Source organism: Sipha flava, unplaced genomic scaffold, assembly GCF_003268045.1.
Source record: "Sipha flava isolate LNK unplaced genomic scaffold, YSA_version1 46_pilon_pilon, whole genome shotgun sequence".
In the NCBI taxonomy this organism is placed as follows: domain Eukaryota; kingdom Metazoa; phylum Arthropoda; class Insecta; order Hemiptera; family Aphididae; genus Sipha; species Sipha flava.
In genome coordinates this window covers 41,734-62,958 of record NW_020273250.1, presented here as the reverse complement: position 1 = coordinate 62,958, position 21,225 = coordinate 41,734, and the positions used below count along the sequence as shown (strand labels likewise).

At 26.4% G+C, this 21,225-nt stretch overlaps 1 protein-coding gene across 1 annotated transcript in view; it reads right to left on the bottom strand.

Moving 5' to 3' along the window:
- The window catches only part of LOC112689703 (twitchin), an 82,185-nt gene that overhangs the window by 38,573 nt on the left and 22,387 nt on the right, over positions 1–21,225 (bottom strand). The window contains exons 18-59 of the mRNA XM_025563539.1: positions 20,802–20,870; positions 20,554–20,616; positions 20,200–20,265; positions 20,031–20,090; positions 19,810–19,881; positions 18,070–18,162; positions 17,921–18,010; positions 17,792–17,860; positions 17,153–17,218; positions 16,963–17,034; positions 15,990–16,061; positions 15,779–15,838; positions 15,620–15,682; positions 15,446–15,547; positions 14,508–14,693; positions 11,614–11,658; positions 11,188–11,226; positions 8,739–8,951; positions 8,168–8,339; positions 7,880–8,016; positions 7,677–7,802; positions 7,268–7,412; positions 6,173–6,457; positions 5,963–6,104; positions 5,741–5,865; positions 5,492–5,630; positions 5,222–5,436; positions 4,944–5,150; positions 4,581–4,721; positions 4,342–4,509; positions 4,156–4,280; positions 3,914–4,091; positions 3,702–3,849; positions 3,452–3,588; positions 3,218–3,381; positions 3,008–3,149; positions 2,633–2,935; positions 1,931–2,530; positions 1,725–1,854; positions 1,259–1,431; positions 1,054–1,181; positions 26–179 (exon numbers count right to left, since the gene is read on the bottom strand). Of these exons, the coding sequence (XP_025419324.1) occupies positions 26–179; positions 1,054–1,181; positions 1,259–1,431; positions 1,725–1,854; positions 1,931–2,530; positions 2,633–2,935; positions 3,008–3,149; positions 3,218–3,381; positions 3,452–3,588; positions 3,702–3,849; positions 3,914–4,091; positions 4,156–4,280; positions 4,342–4,509; positions 4,581–4,721; positions 4,944–5,150; positions 5,222–5,436; positions 5,492–5,630; positions 5,741–5,865; positions 5,963–6,104; positions 6,173–6,457; positions 7,268–7,412; positions 7,677–7,802; positions 7,880–8,016; positions 8,168–8,339; positions 8,739–8,951; positions 11,188–11,226; positions 11,614–11,658; positions 14,508–14,693; positions 15,446–15,547; positions 15,620–15,682; positions 15,779–15,838; positions 15,990–16,061; positions 16,963–17,034; positions 17,153–17,218; positions 17,792–17,860; positions 17,921–18,010; positions 18,070–18,162; positions 19,810–19,881; positions 20,031–20,090; positions 20,200–20,265; positions 20,554–20,616; positions 20,802–20,870 (5,884 nt within the window). The remainder of the gene's footprint in view (positions 1–25; positions 180–1,053; positions 1,182–1,258; positions 1,432–1,724; positions 1,855–1,930; positions 2,531–2,632; positions 2,936–3,007; positions 3,150–3,217; positions 3,382–3,451; positions 3,589–3,701; positions 3,850–3,913; positions 4,092–4,155; positions 4,281–4,341; positions 4,510–4,580; positions 4,722–4,943; positions 5,151–5,221; positions 5,437–5,491; positions 5,631–5,740; positions 5,866–5,962; positions 6,105–6,172; positions 6,458–7,267; positions 7,413–7,676; positions 7,803–7,879; positions 8,017–8,167; positions 8,340–8,738; positions 8,952–11,187; positions 11,227–11,613; positions 11,659–14,507; positions 14,694–15,445; positions 15,548–15,619; positions 15,683–15,778; positions 15,839–15,989; positions 16,062–16,962; positions 17,035–17,152; positions 17,219–17,791; positions 17,861–17,920; positions 18,011–18,069; positions 18,163–19,809; positions 19,882–20,030; positions 20,091–20,199; positions 20,266–20,553; positions 20,617–20,801; positions 20,871–21,225) is intronic.

The window sequence follows — 21,225 nt, the reverse complement described above, 5'->3', positions numbered from 1 at the left end:
AAGATAACAACAATTATTCACATACATAGTACAGTCACTTCAACAGTAGCTTCATCTTTTCCAAACTCGTTTTCAGCAATTATTTTATACAAACCGGAATCTTTACGAGCCGTATCAGACAAAGTAATTTTAGTGTTGTATGGCACGTTGATAATTTGTACATTTCCTTCTGATATAACCTATAATTATTTAAAAATTCAATTAAATTGAATTATTCAAATTAATTCATATCAAATTATAAGTCAATTAGTGCTATTGTAGACACTTGCTCTCTTATGAAATTACCTTTATTCGTTATTAATTATTCTGAAATAAGCATCATTAGTCAAATTCTACTTAATAAAGGCAATTATTTACGATCTACAATACATTGATGTGTATAAATACAAATAAAATAAAATTTAAGAGTAATATATATACACACACCAACAACAACTACTGAACACACACAATAGTACTATAATAATATGTTTGTATATTAAATTAATATCTACAACTCTAAATCATCAAATCAAATATTTTCTCTAGATTTCTACAAGATTTAGTTGTCTACTCTAAAATTATATTAGAGTAACTAATTTTGTGAAGTGTAAAAATTGACTATCACCAATAATAACTACAATGAATTTAAATTCTACAATGCCAAAACGATGTCTACATAATACGTAGTTAACGCTTTTTTTTTACTCACATCTCTTATAAGTTCATCAGTCTGAAATGTAAAAGTTGTTTTAAATAAATTGTATTTTAAGATATAATATTTTAAGAAAAATAAAATGTAATACTCTATAACAAACATTAATTCAAAGTCATAAAATATTAAAAAAAAATTAATTTAAAGAAAACTAGATTCTCAAAATAAAATAAAGTATCCATATAGTTTAAAATTATAAATTATGAGGTAGGTACATATAATTTTGTATAATCACATTATACAAAATAAAAAAAAAAATACCTTAGGCTTTTCAAAATTTTTAACTCTTCAGATTATGATATATTTAAATTGTATAGTTGTTAATTCTATTTTTAAGTTAATAATGTGATAATACAAACCTCTTTATTAACAAGTTGCCATTTGACAGTCGGTGCTGGTTCACCTTTAATATTAACATCGTATTTGACTGTTTTTCCACCTCTGACAACAATATTTTTTAAATTGGTGCGATCAATTCTTGGTTTTACTGTCAAAAAATAAACATTATAAATATATTGTAATATAAAATATATTATTTTACAAAGTGGATAATATTTAACTCACATGATTTATGTTTAACAATATGAATCTTTGTAGGATCGGATGGAGATGATGGTCCAGCTTTGTTTACTGCTGTAATTCGGAATTGAAGTTCTGATTTTTCTTTTAGTTCTGGTACTTTAGCTTTGAATTCTGTAGCTGGTACTTCTAAGGCAAATTCCCATTCTTGACTGAATCTAAAAAATAAATAATACAATCATAGTTTTATTTTAATTCTCAAAATGTTGAATTAAAATTGTTATGAAATTATATTCATACATTTATAAAAGCATTTAAGTACTAAGTTAGTAGTTTGTTATATTTATTTTTATTTTAATGCAAAAAAGACAAAGTATAAAAATATCAATAAGATTTATAATTATTGTGTATTGTGAATTATTATGAAGTAAGTTAATAGGCATGAGCGTGTATTTTGTTAATCAAAAAAATTAAACATAGCGCAACTCAAGTAAACACTAACTGTAGTTACCTGTCTTTCTTTTCAATGAAATATTTTTCAATAGGAGCACCACCATCTTTTTCTGGTGCTGTCCATTTTAATGTGACACTTTGGTTATCATAATCAATAATTTCTGGAGTCTTAGGCTTTGATGGTTCATCTGAAATACAAAATAATATCATTAATATAAATTATGTAAGAAAATAATTTATTATTGCAATTTTATGTGATTTTACCAAATGGATTTTTGGCAATAATAGATTTGGTAGTAGTGAGAGGTTCAGAATCTCCTTCTTTATTAACAGCTGTTACTCTGAATTTATATTCACTGCCTGGTTCCAAATTAGTGATTTCCACTTCGGGTTCCTTGAGGCTATCTTTAGCTGGCACTTTGCATACTCTCACCCATTTTCCTGTTGCTACATCCATTTTTTCTACTTCGTATTCTGTAATTGGACATCCACCATCATCTTCTGGTTTCTTCCACTTGAGTTTACAACTCTTTTTTGTAATATCAGTCACTTCTAAGGGTCCTTTCGGAGCGTCCGGTTTGCCTAATACTGTAAACTCAAGAGTTGCTTCGTCTTTACCAGACGCATTCTCTGCTACTAAGGTATATACGCCAGTGTCTTTACGAATAGCGCTAGTTATTGTCAACGTGGTTTGATAATCAATATTTTCAATTTTTATTCTATCGTTATTCACAAGAGTTTCGTTTTTAAAAATCCACGTTAACGTAGGTACTGGTTCTCCAGTAACATCTACTATCCATTTTTGATTTCTACCTGCTTTTACCATAATACTTTTCATGCCTTCTTTGTCAATTCTCGGTTTTACTGAAATAAAAAAAAAAAAATTATTATTATTTTTTACACTACTTAAATGTACAAATTATAAACAGATATACTATAAGTACTTATATTATTATTATTACTTACGGTTTCTGTGTTTGCAAACGTGTGGTTCTGTTGGTTTGCTCGGAGCTCCTGGACCAGCTTTGTTAACGGCTTTTACTCGGAACTGATAAATCATTTTTTCTTTTAACCCATCGACTTTAATTTCTGGAGTACTGTCTGGTGTCTTTGTGACTTCTGTCCAATCTAATGTAAATTTATCTTTCATTTCTACTATGTAATGTAAAATTGGTCTTCCACCGTCGGATTCTGGTTTTTTCCATTTCAATGTAACACTCTTATTATCATAATCAATTATTTCAGGTTTTCCTGGTTCACCTGGCTCGTCTGAATCATAAAATGAAACACTATTACTTCAAGTTTTAAATTATTACAACTATCAGTAATTTCTTTTTATACCGTATGGGTTTTTAGCTAGAATTTCTTCAGTTGTTTCAAGTGGTTCAGATTCTCCTTCTTTATTTACAGCCTTAACTCGAATCTTATACTTCTTTTTTGGAGTTAAATTCGTGAGCGTAAATTCTTCTTTTGATGGACCAGTCTAGAAATATTATAACATATAAGAACTCATAATATCAGTTATATGTATTTATATCTAGATATATTCACCTCGCCAGCAGCTACCCAACGACCAGAGTCCATATCCATTTTCTCTATAATATAACCAGTTATATCTGAACCACCATTATCTTCTGGTTTTTTCCAGGACACCGTGATGTGATCTGCTCTAATTTCTTCAGCTTTTAAAGGTCCTACGGGTCTTAATGGTTTATCTGAAATCATTCGAAGTTAATTTGTTAAATATACGTAAATATATGTGAGAAATGAGATACGGTAAATTACCTAGAACTATGACTTCAGCAGATTTTTCAGCTGTTCCAGAACTATTTTTCAGTATTAAAGTATATTTTCCGCTATCATTTCTTACGGCACGTCGAATTGTTAATAACGTGTTACGTTCATATTTATCAATAGTAATTCTAAAACATCATATTACACCAATTTGAAATGTATTATCTTAAAGCATAACTTATATTTTAGAAAGAATGTTAAAAAAAGTATTAAAAAAATTAAATAATTTAGATTTTTTTACCTGTCACCATCATGTTTAACTTCAATATCGTTTAATTTCCAAATAACTTCAGGTTCAGGTTCACCTCCATATTTGATGTCGTATTTGATGACTTGTCCTTTTTTCACGATAATATTTTTTAAATCGTCTCCAATTATCCATGGCTTCACTGTACGTTTAATATAGAATTAAAATCCATATATTTACAAGGTAAAACAATTTTTAAATTATACCGAATCTACATTTAGCAACAATTGGTTTTGTTGCTTCACTCGGTTCACCCGGACCAGCTTTATTGATTGCTCGTACTCGAAATTCATATTGAGTTCCTTCTTTTAACCCATCAATTGTTGCAGATGTAATATCACCATCGAAAACTTTTCCTTTTACCCAATCTTTTCCAAACTTTTCCTATGAAATATAATTATAGTATTTCATATTTATTGTTATAAAATTCAAAATTTAAAGCAATTACTTTATATTCAATAACATATCCTGTAATAGGTGCTCCTCCATCATTTTCAGGTTTAGTCCATTTCAGATCGGCATGGTCTTTATCCCAGTCAACTACTTCTACATCCTTTGGCTTGCTCGGTTCATCTAAAATACGAAAAAAATTAAACCATAATTGTATTATTAGATTTACTATAAACATGCTTACCCCATGGATCCTTTGCTAGTACAGTTTTGGCCAAGGCTGTTGGTTCTGAAGCTCCAATTTTCGATACTGCTCTTACGCGGAACTTATATTCTTTCTTAGTGGTCAAATCAGTTGCATCATAAACTAATGGAGAATCTGCTTTCACTTCTCCAATATTCTGCCATCCACCTGATTACAGAAAAAGAGTAAGACAGTTTAAGTTTTTATATTCTAACCAAATAATTTTTCAATATAAATACCTTTTAAGGCTAAATCCTGTCTTTCGATTATGTAGTGAAGTATGGGAGCTCCTCCGTTATCTTTTGGAGTTTTCCACTTTAACTTACAACTAGTCTTGAAAATATCTGATACTTCCAAATCCTCAGGTGGTGATGGAACATCTAAAATAATATGATTTTAACAATTATTATGAAATAAATAAATAAATATATATATTTAACTTGATAAAATAGATAATATAATTGTCTTAACTAATTAACTTAGAAAACATTTGAACGAACGTTTTTGTATATTAAATAATTTAATATTTTTCTATGTAGTTTTTTATTGGCCATTTAATAAGCATAACAAAATACGTCATTTGATTTTAATCGAATTATTACCTTGCATATTAATATAAACATCTTTAGTATCTTGTCCTTGATCATTTTTCAATTGAATTTGATAATTTCCCGAAAGCGCATGTGCAGGTTTTCTGATATTAAATACAATTTTATCATCATGAACAATAGCTTCTACATCTTTAGCGGTCAATGGCTTGCCGTCTTTTAAAATTTTTGCATCAATAGCTGATTGTCGCGTTCCATTTACTAAAATAAATATAATAATACTATGAAAGCACTATAATTACTATATAATATATATTAAGTGAGAATATTACCTTTATAAGGAACTTCAAAGCTGATTGTTCTTGATACAGGCCCTTCTACATTTTCATCAAATATAATTACAGGTTTTTCTTCACCTTTTTTCACTTCCAAAAGACACAAAGATGTGAGTTCATTTGATTTACACATAATTGCACCAGCGTCTTTCAGTTCTAATTTATTGAATATTAATTGATGTTTACCACCACCCAAATTTTTTATTTCAATTCTATAAACAGCCATTATTAGTTAATATGTCCACGAAAAATGTATTTTTAATATACCTATCTGAAGACTTAATTGGTTGGTCATCAAAGAACCATTCAGCGGGAGCAGTTTGATCTTGAAGTTCAACTTCTAATATCACTTTTTCTCTTTCGATTCCAACAGTATCCTTAAGTTTTTTGTTGAATTTATTTTGATCTAAAAAAACGATAAGTATTATTTATAAATCTAAAATAAAACACTTGATAATATTAAAAATATTTTAATATTTAGCATATTGAGTATATGCTTTTTAAACATTTAATTACATTTTATAATAAGTTCCGCTTCAGTTTTGTCAGCGTTTGTTGTACACGCAAATAGACCTCCATCTGTAACTTTAGCATCATTTATAATCAGTTTTCTTTTTCTGCCTTCCTTCACAATACGGATTCTAAAAAAATATCGTAAATATTAATTCAAAATAATTTTAATAAAAAAAAAAAATTAAATATAAAAAATAATTAAAGTTAAAATTAAATATATTATACCTCTTATCAGCCTTAAGCTCTTGGCCATTTTTAGACCATTTTACATCACCTGTTGCATCATCCAATTCACATAATAATGTAACAGTGTCTTTTTCAATCATTTGTTGATGTTTGAGAACTTTGACAAACTTGTATGGATATTCTACTCGTAAAACGAATAAAAATTATTATAAACGATATATACTATATTTATGGTTTTATACAACATACCGACGACTTTCAGTGTTGATGAAGTTTTGTCGTCTTGTTTTTCAATTCGACAGTAATATTTTCCACTATCATTCAGTTCACAATTTTTTATCGTCAACCGACAAATTCCACTCATATCCTTTGATATATTGTACTTGTCACCGTCCGATAGTTTTGTTTTTTCTTTATACCAGCCAACAATAGCCATACTACTACTGACCGTACATTCCATGCTGGTTTCGTGTTTTGTAAAACCATTAGTGGTAGATTCGAGGGGTCGCAAAAATGTATAAACCGGTGCCGGTTCTATAAATATGAAAACGCGTTTTATAAATTTCAAAATAATGGTAATGAAAATAAATAAATTCAAAAAAACTAGAATCGATTAGATGTAGATTATGGACGTTTTATTTTATGTACGATAGTATAAATAATGAATATAACTGCGTATATATAAAATGATACATTTTAACGAAGAAATAGTATTAGGCCTAATATAAATTTTAAATATATTTTTACAATTCTATGATTAATACTAAATAATTTGATCATAGCTGATTTCACATAAATAAAGTTATAAATATTTCGCATTACTGTCTCCTATTTATAATAGTACTATACGTGCTCGTCAACAGATGATACAAGTGTCTCAACAGTATCATGTTATTATAGTTGTGCGACTACAGTGATAAGTATACATTTTCTCTGTATTTCGATAGCATTTTCCATACTTCTTTTATAACTTTAAACCTTTAAAAATTGTAATTTACCTTTACTACGGCAATCACTAGTACCCAATATGAAATGCAAATACGTTGTTTTGAACCGTCAAACGAACACATGTCGCCAAAGCTATGCAAACTTATATTAAATTTAATCTCATATCCACATTTTTAAACTAGTAACGTGTTACATTACTATAAATGTTCAGCAGCGAAGAATTATTTTGAAACTAGAATAAAACTATATATATCGAATAAACGATTATACTCGTATTAACGCTCAGTTTTTTACCACTTATTATAAATTTTCCTCAGAATAATTGGGTTTGTTTTTATTTTATAAAATTTAAAATAAACATAATTATTAAATTAAATATAAAAATAATATTTTTACCTTCAACATTAAGATATGCTGTTGAACTAACGCCACCTATTTCAATTGTGTATTTTCCAGTATCTTCCACTTTCGGTGCCATAATGATCAATTGATATACATCGCCCTCGTTTTTAAATTTGTATTTAGATCCAGCGAATAGTTCCTTTAATGAATTATTTTATACTTTAATACACCCAGTTTAGTAAAAAATATTTGTATCTAATTATTAATCATCGTACAGTACATAAGTTACAAGAACTATTTAAATGCAATAACATTGCGACAAGCAAACTTTTTTAATAAAATTTCAAAATTAATAAGTTTTATAAACCTAAAAATTATTGCACACACGACTTCAGCCAAAAAAATTACTCTGAATCGTTTTATTTGTTGTATTTTGATTCATGCTAATAATAATATTACGTACATCTTTCCGGAGGAACCATTTTGGCTTAGAATTTGGTTTGGAAAATACTCCTTCGAATGTAACTTTTTTGTCTTTTCCTTCTTTGGCATATTGATCCACTAACGGTTTCAAAAATGATTCTGGTTTCTATTGAACAATTTTTTTATTGTTAGATTATACTAATTAATACTACTATTATATTTGTAAAATATAACTTTTCACACCTTTTCAACTTTCTTGAGCGCTGGAACAGGTATTTCAGTTTCTTTTAATTCACCCCATTCCGGGTCTTCTTTGTCTTTGCCCCATTTGGCGTATTTTCTTTTCTTTAACATAGCTCTGAAGTCCATACCACTAGAATCTAATTTTAATTTATCATTCATTAGTATAAGATTTTAATATTATTAACTGCCATTTAATTTATTTTTAATTAACTAATTTTATTTTTTAGATTTATAGAAAAATAAGATCTAATATATCTGATCAACATAATATTATGTAATATGCATTACCTGATACGTATAGTTGCATTTCTGCCGAATCTGATCCATGTATGTTGCTAACAACTACTTGGTATTTTCCTTCATCATTTGGTTTCACTTTTCGCATACACAAAGTAATAGTATTTGTTTCTCCATCGGTTAAAAATTTGAATCGCCCTCCTTCAATGAGCTCTGTGATTCCCTGTGACGACAATTACACGATGATTACATAATGATAATTACATTTTTACAAAAATAGTATCAAAAATATCTACTTCGTAGTAGAATACTGTGTAAAACAAAATAGTTTGGAAATTAATTTGTTTATAACTATATTCAATATGTTAAATCTTATGTATAAAATGTTTCGCCTAAGATAATTTAATTACTATATATAAATTAAAATATCTATAAATATATTAAATATCTGTGTATAATTACAATTTTTATCACACCTGTATTTTAGACACATTTTTTAGTAAAACTTTAGTGTATTAAAATTTTGAAAAATGTTCAGAAATGAATATACAGTATTAAAATTGTTATTTGAGTTTATAGCAGTTTATTATAGTTTAACCTTTTAATAATTTTAAATAATTACTTTGAAAAATTTAAATGTTGGTGCTGGTGTTCCTTCTACTTGTATAGTCATATATCCAGTTTGATCTTCAATAGCCGAATAACTTTCAGCAACATCTACGATGCTTGGTGGGCCTGGTGCACCAAAATCTTTAAGCGGCGTGGATGGTTTATCAATTTTTTCTTCCAATTCCGCTACGCTTGGTCTTCTCATTTCTGTACTTGGACGACGACGCTGTAAAGCCCATGTTAAAATATTAGAATAAAATAACTAATGTTGTTCTTTTTTTTTTTTTTTTAACGATTTTCACATCCAACTCTCTCGCTACATCCATTATTTCGATATAGTTTCAATACATATTCAATAACTGACATTAAAAGCTGATATAATAATAACTACAATATACTTATATAATATTGGTAATACTAATATGTACAATATATAACTACTTAAATCGAATGCGGTTCAATGATGTTAATAATTTTTACTAACTAATCGATTCAAAGCAATGTAATGGAAAAATAATATTTACATGACTATTTGTATAAAACGAAAAATGTTAAAATAATCTTAAATCTAAAGGGAATATATATATACAAGGTTTTATGTAACAAAACATTATTGGTATAGCTAAAAAAAACTACCATTATTATAGTATTTATAAGTGTCATAAGCATATTCTAATAATGTCAGTTAAATAAAATAATAAATGAATATGTATATGGAATATTGATTGAATCAAGTAGTTCATTACTATTGATAATCAAATAATAATATTTTTGGTTTAAATTTTCAATGAATCGAAAAATTAATTTTAAATAAAATACAAACTGAAAATGATTTAAAATTGATTACAAAGAGAAACATTTTTTTTTTATCACCAATAAACATGAGTTCGTACGTATTTAACGTAACCACTTTTTTAAAAAATTAATATGATTAATAACAAAATATAAATACTACTGCAAATTATTTTCCAAGAAAATAATGCAAATTCTAAATAAATACTTTTAATAAATTAATAAATATATACATAGTTTATGTATGTATATATAATTATATTTATAAATTATTAAGACTAAGTAAATACATATATTAATAAAAAATTAATTGCTAATGTTAATGTTTATGTATATTTATACAATTGATTAAAACAACTGATCTGGCATCTTGAATAATTAACTGATAAAGTATTAATTAGGTATTCAATATATTGTATGGATGCACAATATTTTCAAATTAATAATTTTTAAATAGTTATTTTATTGTGCAAATGCAATTCGATCAATTCTTATTATTATATTGATCATCGTTTACAATACATTCCTTTATACAAGTCAAGTAAAAAAAAAAAATTTAAACTTAAAATATTTGGTGGTATAATGGATATAAATAGAATTATATACAACATGCTACAATAGTGCATTAAAAAAAAAAAAAACTGGTTGTTACGTAACGTAGTTATTTCGTGCATTATTGTAGAATCGTATATTATAAACTGATTATTTAAGATCTATCAAATGAAATAATATTAATCAGTTTTATAAATAAAATATTTTCCTAGATTGTAAAATTTGTATTTAAAAAAATTAGCTCAACAATTGATAGTAAAACACAATTGTCAAAAAGCAAGTAAAAAAACGAAATACAAGTGGTTTTTAAATTTAAATTATCAATTTTATAAAGTGTAGAATGTAGTCTGAATTATTTATCTAAGAAATGTGTTACTTTTCATTGGATACATCGACTGAATGTTTTGACGTCGGAAAATATAGTTTATCTGACATTTATGCATTTAAAATTATAATTATTTTACAAACATTTAATATTTATGAAAAATAAGATAAATAAATCTTATCGGTTATATTTGTGTTCACATTTCATTCAAAATCACTGGGAAATATAAATGTCCATGTTCATCATAAAAAAAAAAAAAATAGTTGAATAATTTTAATAAATATTTATGACAACACTTAAAGATTTAACACTATCAATTAAATTTAACATAATATTATTTGTAGTTATTATAACTAAAATTACAGCTGAACAGCTTAATTATTTCCATATATATTCTTCATAGGCGATGAATTTCGTTTGAGTTAAATATAGATGTCAGTGAAATTTTGTATTAATTTTTAATTAATTTACCTATATAAACAATATAAAAATTAAATATTCCAAACGCAGAGTCTTAAAATATTTAACTTGTAAAATAATAAAAATAATCCTGTAATAAAATTAGAGTAGGTTGTTTAGTTCCGTTAGTGATGTAAATGTCAACAATTGAATTCCTCACAGACCATTTAACAATCTTCAAACGAACGATCACAGGACCAACACGAATACAAATGACGATCAATAAAAAAAATTTAAAACTTGACATCACAAAATAGGTTACACAAGAAAAAAACGCAATCATGTCGGATACAGTGACTATTGTGACGAGGAAACACTATGAATGAAACCTCACCTTTGCATCAATAACCTGACCAGGCCGCAATTTTCCAACCTGCATAAACATAATGTAATTGAAAGCACGTTAAACAAATTGCGGTTAACCAGAAGTAACCGAGGGAGACGACACAAAGACAGAAACACAACATTTTGAAATCCTCTATAGATGGTGATGACGAATCGATATATATATATATATATATATATATAAGAGTAACTTATAATAAATGCCATATTGATTTATGACGATCATAAAGAATATTATGTAGTAATTAATTATGAACTATAAATATAGGTACAATTGATTTCGTCATCACCAAAGAACGTCCACTTTGAAAGTCACAACAGCCGATGAGGGTAAAAAAAACCATTGTTATTTTTCAGTTTATTAATTCATTTCACCAAAGAGACGCTGTTCACATTGGATTTTTAACACCCTCACCTTTTTTTCTTCCAGGACCTCTCCGGGCCGTAATTTTCTATTTTCCTAAAATAGACAATTAAAATGTGTTTGAAAATCCGACGTTATTTCTATTCCTACTCCATTTGTAACCAGTGCGAAGACAAATTACTACATGAAATCCTCCGGCAAAAATATATGTGTTGTACCAGTTGGTAATGTAAACTCTAAATTGACAAACTATCAGTATTGCAAACAGATCGAATATGTTTCATTAAAGGCTTAATTAAAACCCGCTGTACATGTAAGTATAATGTGTGGTTATAATAATTTACTGATGTCTATTCTATATGTTTTTATCTACGTTTCATCTACAATATTCAACACCAAAGTTTGTTATTGTAAAAATCTATTGTATAAAAAAAAAAAAAAAAAAAAAAAAAATAAAAAATATAAGCAGCTGATAATCGTCTTCATGCTTACTAAATTGGCACTCTTTACATACTGAGCACCGTTAAGAATGCGTAAGATCAAAAAAATAAATAAATAAATAAAATTAAGTAATAATTTAAATGTGTATGAAAAAGAATATACATTTATATATATATGTGTGTATTTATATATAGTATGCTCACGATTTAAGGTAACATTAAATATATCAGGAGGATAACCTTGTATTGAAATTGGGTTTTCGAAAAATGATAGATACCTAAATACCTAAATAAATAGTACCGTAACACATATTTTTAGATAAATTTCAATTTTTTTACACTTGGTGTACTCATGCGCGATACAACTTACTTATTTTTAATAGAAACACTATTTTTTTTCAATATATTCGAATAAATTTTTTTTAAACATTTTTTTTTACATAAGTTTTTTTCTATATACAAAACTGACCAAATTAGAATAAGTCGACATTTTCATGTATGCATAATTCTTGTTTAATGAAATTTTCATTTATAACCACTAGAAATAAAAAAATAAATGTCAAATAAATATTATATTTACTTTATCTGTCTTCAAATAATAATTTAATAAAACTGTTGGTCATTAAAATTAATACCTTGAGTATGTGATAATTTTTGTTTAGTTTACTGCTATAATACGATTACATTTTTAATTAATTTTAAAAGAGAAATTATATTTTATTTTACTATAGCTCTACTCGTAATAAAAATAAGATCATCAAATAATGTAATTATTAAGATATTTAGTTTGATAAAAAATATAATTTAACTTTTATTCTGTAACTAGACTTGTACCACTTTACTTTGTACCTACCTTATGCGTTATCCGAGTATGTCTGTTTATTAAGTGCTCCTATAAATTAAAATTTTTTAAATATGAACATCCCTGAAAAAGTTGAGTTGGTTTTAATTTATGGCGAATGTCAACATAATGTACGCCTAGCTGCAAAGTACGTATGCCAATCGATACCCAGAAAGATACCATCTACATAATAATTACGTTTTACGAATTTTACAAGGATTAAATCAGGAAGAATGATTTCCTGGCAGATAAATGAACCAACAAAGGTGTAGAGCAAATATGTTTGAAAAATTACAGATACTAGCATACATAAGAACTTTTTTTACACGTTTGTCAATTAAAGATGTTGCTCAGGAAATTGGAGTTTTATATGGTTATGTCCAACATTCGCATGCAGGAGATTCTATTCATAGGCTGGAATTTTTAGCCTGGTTCAATATTAAATTGTCAATCATATTCTTTGAATTAATGAATCAAAGTTCACTAACAATGGCATTATAAATAAACAAAATTATTAACACTGGTATGACACAAACCTACAATAATCATGTGAAACTAATTTTTCAATGGTCTAGAGAATTAATGTATGGTATGGGTTAGTTGATGGAAAACTAACCGTTCTTTTATGATGATACGCTTAATGGCAGACGATATTTTAATTCTTTAATCATTAAACTACCAAGACTGGATGATGTTTCGTTAGACACAAGAACGTATGTTTTTCCAGAAAGATGGAATACCAGCTCACAATACAATTATTGTTAGACGACATTTAAATCGAATACTTCCGAACCATTGGATTCGTACTTATAGCGTTGCTATTGCGTTCCTAGGCCTACACGATCCTCAGATTTAACGCTATTGGATTTTTTACAAGGATAATTGTAGATTGTGGTGTATGCAGATCCATATTTTATTTTCAGGACATAAAAAACAAAATACAGGAAGAATGTGATATTTAAGTAAGAACTAAATCAAGGCGGCAAGATCGTCTGGATTGTTGAGGTTATTTGATTATACTTAGAACACAATTGCGAAATATTTGAACAATTCATATGATAAATTTATTTAATAATTTTATTTTTTTATTATAATATTAATATTATTACTTATTTATTGTGTATTTAATTAATATAATTGACAAATATCAAACACTAAAAATGTTTCATTATTTCACACTTATTTTATTATTTCCAGTGGATATAAATAAAAATTTCACTTCACACCGATCATGCATAAATTCAAATTTTGACTTACTTTAACTTGGTCAGTTTAATAAATAGAAAAAAATCTTTTAATTCAAAAATGTTTAAAAAAATAAATAATTTACCCAAATATGTAAAAAAAAATGGTGTTTCTATTTAGAACAATATAAGTTGTATTGCATATACGCACACCAAAAGTGTTACACATTTTAAATTTATCTGAAAATATGTATTTAGGTACTCCCTATCACGTCCCGTAATTTTAATACAAGGTCATCCACATGAGATATTTAGTTACCTTAAATCGTGATCACACTGTATGATTTTATGTATGATTCCCCGTATAAATGAGCTTAAAGAAGATACAGGTAGAACGAATGAAAGAAAATGTGTATAATTACAGAAATAGAAAGACATACGAAAGTATGCCATTTGATTGAATTTACAGTAATCATTTACCTCGTCGCTAATTATCAAACTCGGGCGCCGGCCCTTGGTGTCCTCGGGTGGCGGTATCAGCGAACCTCTTCGGCTCGATTGCCCAGAACTCGGTCCCAACGAGCTCTTCCTGCCACCCTCGGGTGTCACTTCGCGGATCACTTCGATCTTGGGCATTTCCGGTGCTTTGATCTCCGGCACTCGGTGCTGTAAGTACAACAATTGATATTTGTGTAATGAAAACTGATCGGCACTGTCGATTAGGATGGGTTGTATCATTGTTTTTACAATACTAACAGATCCACCATCCTATACCATTAATATCGATTAGTGGACGCAGCCACTATACATAGCTGTTATTGATTGCATTCAACTTGATAAAAGCAAGGTTTCAAAAATGGAAAGTGAAAGAGTTTTCATATTATAGTGCGTGATCGTTCCTTTGCGGAAAACCGGTTTTTATCGAATCGAATGCTTAAACGATTACAGCGATATCTAGTGACTGCGTCCACGTAGGCACTTAGAAAAATCAATGGTTATATCATGTGTGACAGAGGTCGGTTATATTTCGGGCAGGTGTTTCGGAACATGCACAACGCGAAATCATTTGGTAATCAAATAATGCCAACAAACCACCGTCCTTCCTTAATGAAAACATCGTGCATTTACCTGAACAACAATGTTACGTCTCGATGCGTCCTCAACAATAAACATTTCACCGAACGCGATTAAACTAAATCGAATACTTTAATCGTGTTTGGATTTTTTCTAAATAATATGTATTTATATGATTTTAACGGAATAATAATAATAATAATAATAACCAATTTTTATTGTACTCCTATATAAGTAGCTGCTGTCTCTCGACAATAACGTTATTATGTTGTAGAAAAAGTTGACGATTTTACGTCAACCCGTTTGTTTGTGTGAGTGTGTATGTGTGTATGTATTATGCTCACCCTGCCTGTCGGAGCTTTATCTTCGGAAGAGTCCAACTTTATACTAGGTTCTTGTATAGAACTTTCGTCCTCGGACATCATAGAGTAGTCTACACTCGTTTCCTAAACAATAATTGAACACATAATCATAAACATTAGTAAGTAGGTTTTTTTTTATATTATTGTCTTTTATACCGGTGTTCGATCGTCAATTGATTTCTCGTCAAATGAATCTTGTGAATTATCCATTTTAGTTCCCTGTAAATGAAATAAATGCAACATGTGTGATACATCAATTGTGCATAAATAATTATTTAAAACATAAATTTAATATAGAGCATGTATTTGACGTACGTTCGCTATCGACGGTCGCATTTTTTTCTCTGGTTGTTCAGGTTCCACTTTTTCAGACTTCTTTTCAGTGCACAAAAAAAAAAAAATGTATAAATAATAAAAACCAATTCAAGTAACGGTAATAATTATGAGATATTGTCAATTTTTATTACAATTCAAGCTAATTTTAATTAAAAAAATAAAAGACACAGTATTATAATTCTATTATTACTTTTGTAGAAAGTCGTTTTTTCGTTGCTGGTTTTTCTTCTGGCACAAGAGTTTTACTTTCTGTTGTTTTCTTCTGTATTAAAAAAAAAAAAGAATAATTAAACCAATAAATTTCAATCCAAACATACAAACACATTCCATAATAACATATATACAGTATTTATAAATTAAATTAAATATTGTAATATTGTACTTTTTACTGTAAAATAAATAATCAAAAATTTTTTTGATATTTTTAATATTTTTTAATAAAAATATATAACAATCTGAAATCCCTTTGCACATTACTTATTTTTAATATCAATATATATATACGAGTATATATATATATATATATATATATATATATATATATTAAAAATTTATTTATATCAACTTATAATAATAAGTCATGATTCCTATGTTTTTTTTAAGCAATTATTATCTGATTTAAGTTGTTGCCATATTTCGAATGAGAAAATTGTAAGTGATTTAAGTATTGTATGAAATCGGCTGTAATGTATTTTGGTGAATTTGAAGATATTTTAAATGTTCAAGTTTATATGCAGTAAACTATTTATCATGTACCAAAGAGCACTAGTAATAATACGAAAAACTATGTTTTTAAATTATTGATTGGGGTAAATTTTTTAGGGTTTGGAAGGCCTCAAAATTTGTAAAAAATAAGACCAAACGGGTCTTTTTATTGTGTTGTGGAATATAATTTGATTCTAAAAATTGATCTTAATGAGTGAGTGGAATAGGTGAAATCTTCTATTAGCTAGTTTTCTTTTATTTTGTTGGTGTGGTTTCCATGTGTGGTGCTTGTCTATGTTTTGATTTTTTTAGTTTAATGGTCAAGCATTTGCCAAGGTAAAGTAAGAAAGTGACTTGTGAAGATTTACTCTCATTTATTTTAATCTTCCAGATGTAGATCATGTTTATTATTTATACATATATTAAGTACAGGCATACTATTTACAATGCAAACTTACTTCCAAAACCGACGATAGTCGACTTTCATCGATTTTACTGTCTTCTACAGGAGCAGTATGATCATCATGTGTCTAAATACATAATATGTACAATGCAAACTATAGTTATATTCATAAAATGAAGCAAACAATATTCAAATGTATAGTTAAAATTGAAACTCATATGTAAAGTTGGTGTTGTTATACTTACTTTTACTGAAGGTCTACGTTCAACTTCTAATTTATCTTCTATTGATGTTTTATTTTCAACAGTTTTCTGAATATACATTTATATTTAAGATTATATTTGTGTATGTATCATTTCATAATTTAAAAAATATGTTTAGTGCTCAGCAATATTATTTTATCAAGTTTGTATTAAAAAATAACAATATATATAATTAAGATATTATTTCAATATTAACTATAATTTATCTTTAAATACATTTAAATTTAAAAAGAATCAGTCTAGTGTTATGATTAAAATTTTTCGAAAAAAAAATATAAAAAAAAAATTATGCTAAGTCGTTATATATATTGTATACTATCACGCGAGAAAAAATAAATATATCTACGAAATTTTAAAGAAATTCTAAGAAATTTAAAAATGTAATAGAAATATTTTATTATAATAAAAGCAAATTAACTCATTGAGCCAAAAATCGTGCTAAATTTTAGAAATAAAATTGAGAATACATTTCTATTAATATTTAAATAAAATTATTTATTGCTCTTTAATGACCGCAGGTGAAGTATAACACAAACAGTTTCGTAATAAAACGATCATACCAATATAATTATATTTTACCCGAATTTATGATCTTTATTTTAATTTTACGAAACAACTTACTTTTATTGAAGGTCGTCGTTTAGTCTCATTGATATTATCTTCAACTGGTTCTATTGAATCATTGGTCTTCTAAATACACATAAAATCTATAGACTACTGTTGTACACAACACTTATTTACAAAACATACTTTTATCGAAGAGCCTCTCCTTTTTATGAAATTATCCTGAATATTATTTTCAGTCGGGGAGGTATAACCATTATTATCTTCATTTTCATTCTTTTAACAAATTTTATATATTACAGGCATGCATTTATTAACCTAACATATTTTCTTACTTTTAACATAGTTGGTTTTCGTTTTTCTTCGACATTGTCTTGGACCACTGGTATTTCAGTGTGGTTACTAGTTATAGTTTCATCTGTGGTTTTCTGAATTAAAATTTATATTTATTAACTAATGATATGCAATGTTTTTATATAAAAATTTAAATTGTATTTAATGTTATAGCTTCTATCTTTTATATATTATGTTTTTTTTTTTTTTTTTTTTTTTTGTATAATTTTATGATTTGTTTTATTTCAATTGTAACAAATATGAATTGTTTCGCAATATTTTCCAGTATTAGGTTATAAAAATAAACTACCAAATTGTATTATTAAAATAAAAATATAATTTTCAGGTAACAAAAAGTAAATAAAATTTAAAAATGTATTTATAAAAAATCTTTTATTTAATTTTTCTTTGGTTCCATAAAAAAATTGTTAACATATATTCTTAATTGTTTTAGTTTCTAAGTTATATGGCCTCTGTCATCAGAGAAAATTTAGAAAATATATTATTTAATTAAAGTTATTTATAAAATTAAATATTTATGACAGATTATTAAAAATAATAACAACAAGAAATTAATAAATCATAAACTCTAAAGTAAAAATAACGGGTGGTCATCGTTTTTGCTAAGAATGTGATTTTTGTTTCCACCAATATCGTTTCCGCAAAATCTATTTCTACCTATATTATTTAGATAGAGTCTGAAAACCCCTTGTCTATCTGCAGTGGTATAGATCATCGATGTATGCCGGGATTCGAGATAAACTATTTGATATTGAAGATATATATAAGATTAATATTTATATATATATATATATAATTGATTTCATACGTAGTAATTCCTACCTATTATAAATAAATTTAGATCGGATTAATTTATATGACATTAAATTTTAAAAAATTGTAATTCCGAATGTTCAAAACAACGTGTATATTCATATTAACTGTTGAAACTTAGGCATACAAAAACCTTTAAAATGTAATATAAAAAAAAAAAAAAAAAACGATTAATGAATGCAACAAACGCAATAAATGAATACAGAAATAAAACAATTTCAAGAATGATAATTTTAAAAAAGTATACAAGAATTATTCAAAGTAATAAATAATCAAATTTTTAACTTTTATCCGAAAATAAGGTTAAACAATTTCTTGGGAGTCAATAAGAACCGCCTCTTTGTGATGTCTCGCGGGTAATTTTAAATGGTTATCAAATTCTTATTTATATATGTATATAGAAATAGATTTATCGGAAACGAAAATCGAACCTTTTTTATGGTTGTCGGAAACGATACTGGCCGAAAACGAAAATCAAGTTTTTTAGCGGAAACAACTGACTTCCAGAAAAACAAACCGTATATAAGATTCTGAATTCAGCACTTTAATTTAAATACATAACTGTAATTATTTCAAAAGAAAATATCGAATTATTATCATTAATAAGCTTTAAAAGAAAGTATTTTAAGATTAAAAATCACAATTATCAAGTCAATATTCAAAATATACATTTTAAAATCACATTTATAAACACATCTGTATATATTATTTTAAAAATGGATCTAATTCCATTCTGCTTCTGTTGTACCTATTATGATTATAATTGTTAGTTTTATAATAATGTCTAATTGTTATTTTCCTATTAAAATTATTGGATAAAAATATTTAATTTTTTTTTAATTTGTTTATTAACGTTATATCTTAAATAAAATTACTAAAATAAATATTAATAATTTTTAAGTAATTACTTTTGTTGATCGATGAGATTCGACCACTTTTTCTTCTTCAGTCGGTAATGAATTATTACTGTCAGTTGTTTTCTAAATAAAACACACATGGCACAAAAAAAAAATCTATACTATATACTCTAAATGTACAAAATATCTATATATCTAATATGTACAGTTAAGTAAATCACAAATAAGTCACAAAATGTGTACTGCAATATTGGTCAGTACATTTTACATACCTTTAACAACGGTTTCTTTATTTCTTCATTTTTGATTTCAGTTTTTTCACTTACAGATGTCTAAAACAAAACACATTAAAAATTACAAGATTTGATAATGTTTTTAGCTATCATAAGAATGTCATATAAAAAAATATTTATAAAACGTATTAAGAATTAAAATACATACTTTTGTTAGTGGTTTTTTAATTTCCTCTTCCTTTTCTTTAACTTCGGTCTTTTCAATAGTAGTTTTCTGAAAATTAAATGATGATAAATACACATTTATGATATAGATTAATTAAAATTTATAAAACGTAAATAAGATTAGAATCTTATTTTTATGTATTCAACATTTTTGTATAGTTATTATTAATTTTACATCAATTACAAAAATTGAATTTAAAAAATTACTAAAAAAGTACAATCAGTATAATACTGAATATGATGCACAATCAAATAAATTATTATGAAATATATATACAATATACGGGTATATACAATATATATACTAATAATGAAACAAGATTATTATTTAACATACTTTTGTCAGTGGTTTCTTCACTTCTTCTTTTTCTTTAACCTCAGTTTTTTCAGTAGTAGTTTTCTAAAAAAAATGTATCCACGTTTATAATTTTTCATTTTCATATTTCGAAAAATTTAACAGTATTAAAAATTGATTATTATAGGTGAATACACATCGTGTATTTCATAGATTATTTTGCATAATATACGTTTTGCTGTAATATATTATTACAGAGTAATACAACATATTCTTGGATAAATACATACTTTTGTCACAGGTTTCTTAATTTCTTCTTCTTCTTTTTCTTTTATTTCAGTTTTTTCATTATTAGATTTCTGAAAATTGAACTATAACTTATTAAATAATTTATAAATATTGAAAACATTTGTAAGTGTAGGGATATGTATATTTGATCTTTACATTTAGGCAAAACTTATATTATGCAATGCCGAGTTTATTATAAATTAAAATATAATTCACATGGATAAGATCTAAATGATTCTTTTGTTTTTAAAGTCTTAAGTTGAATTTACATTCATCAAAAAATGTATGTTTTTTTTTTCATTTCAGATGGAAATAAAGACCACTTTTAGTAAATATAAACAGTTCATGAATATTCTAACTATAATTTTAATCTAAAATAATAATTTGTTAAGTTAAAAGTATTGAAATATTATATTGTATTGCAAT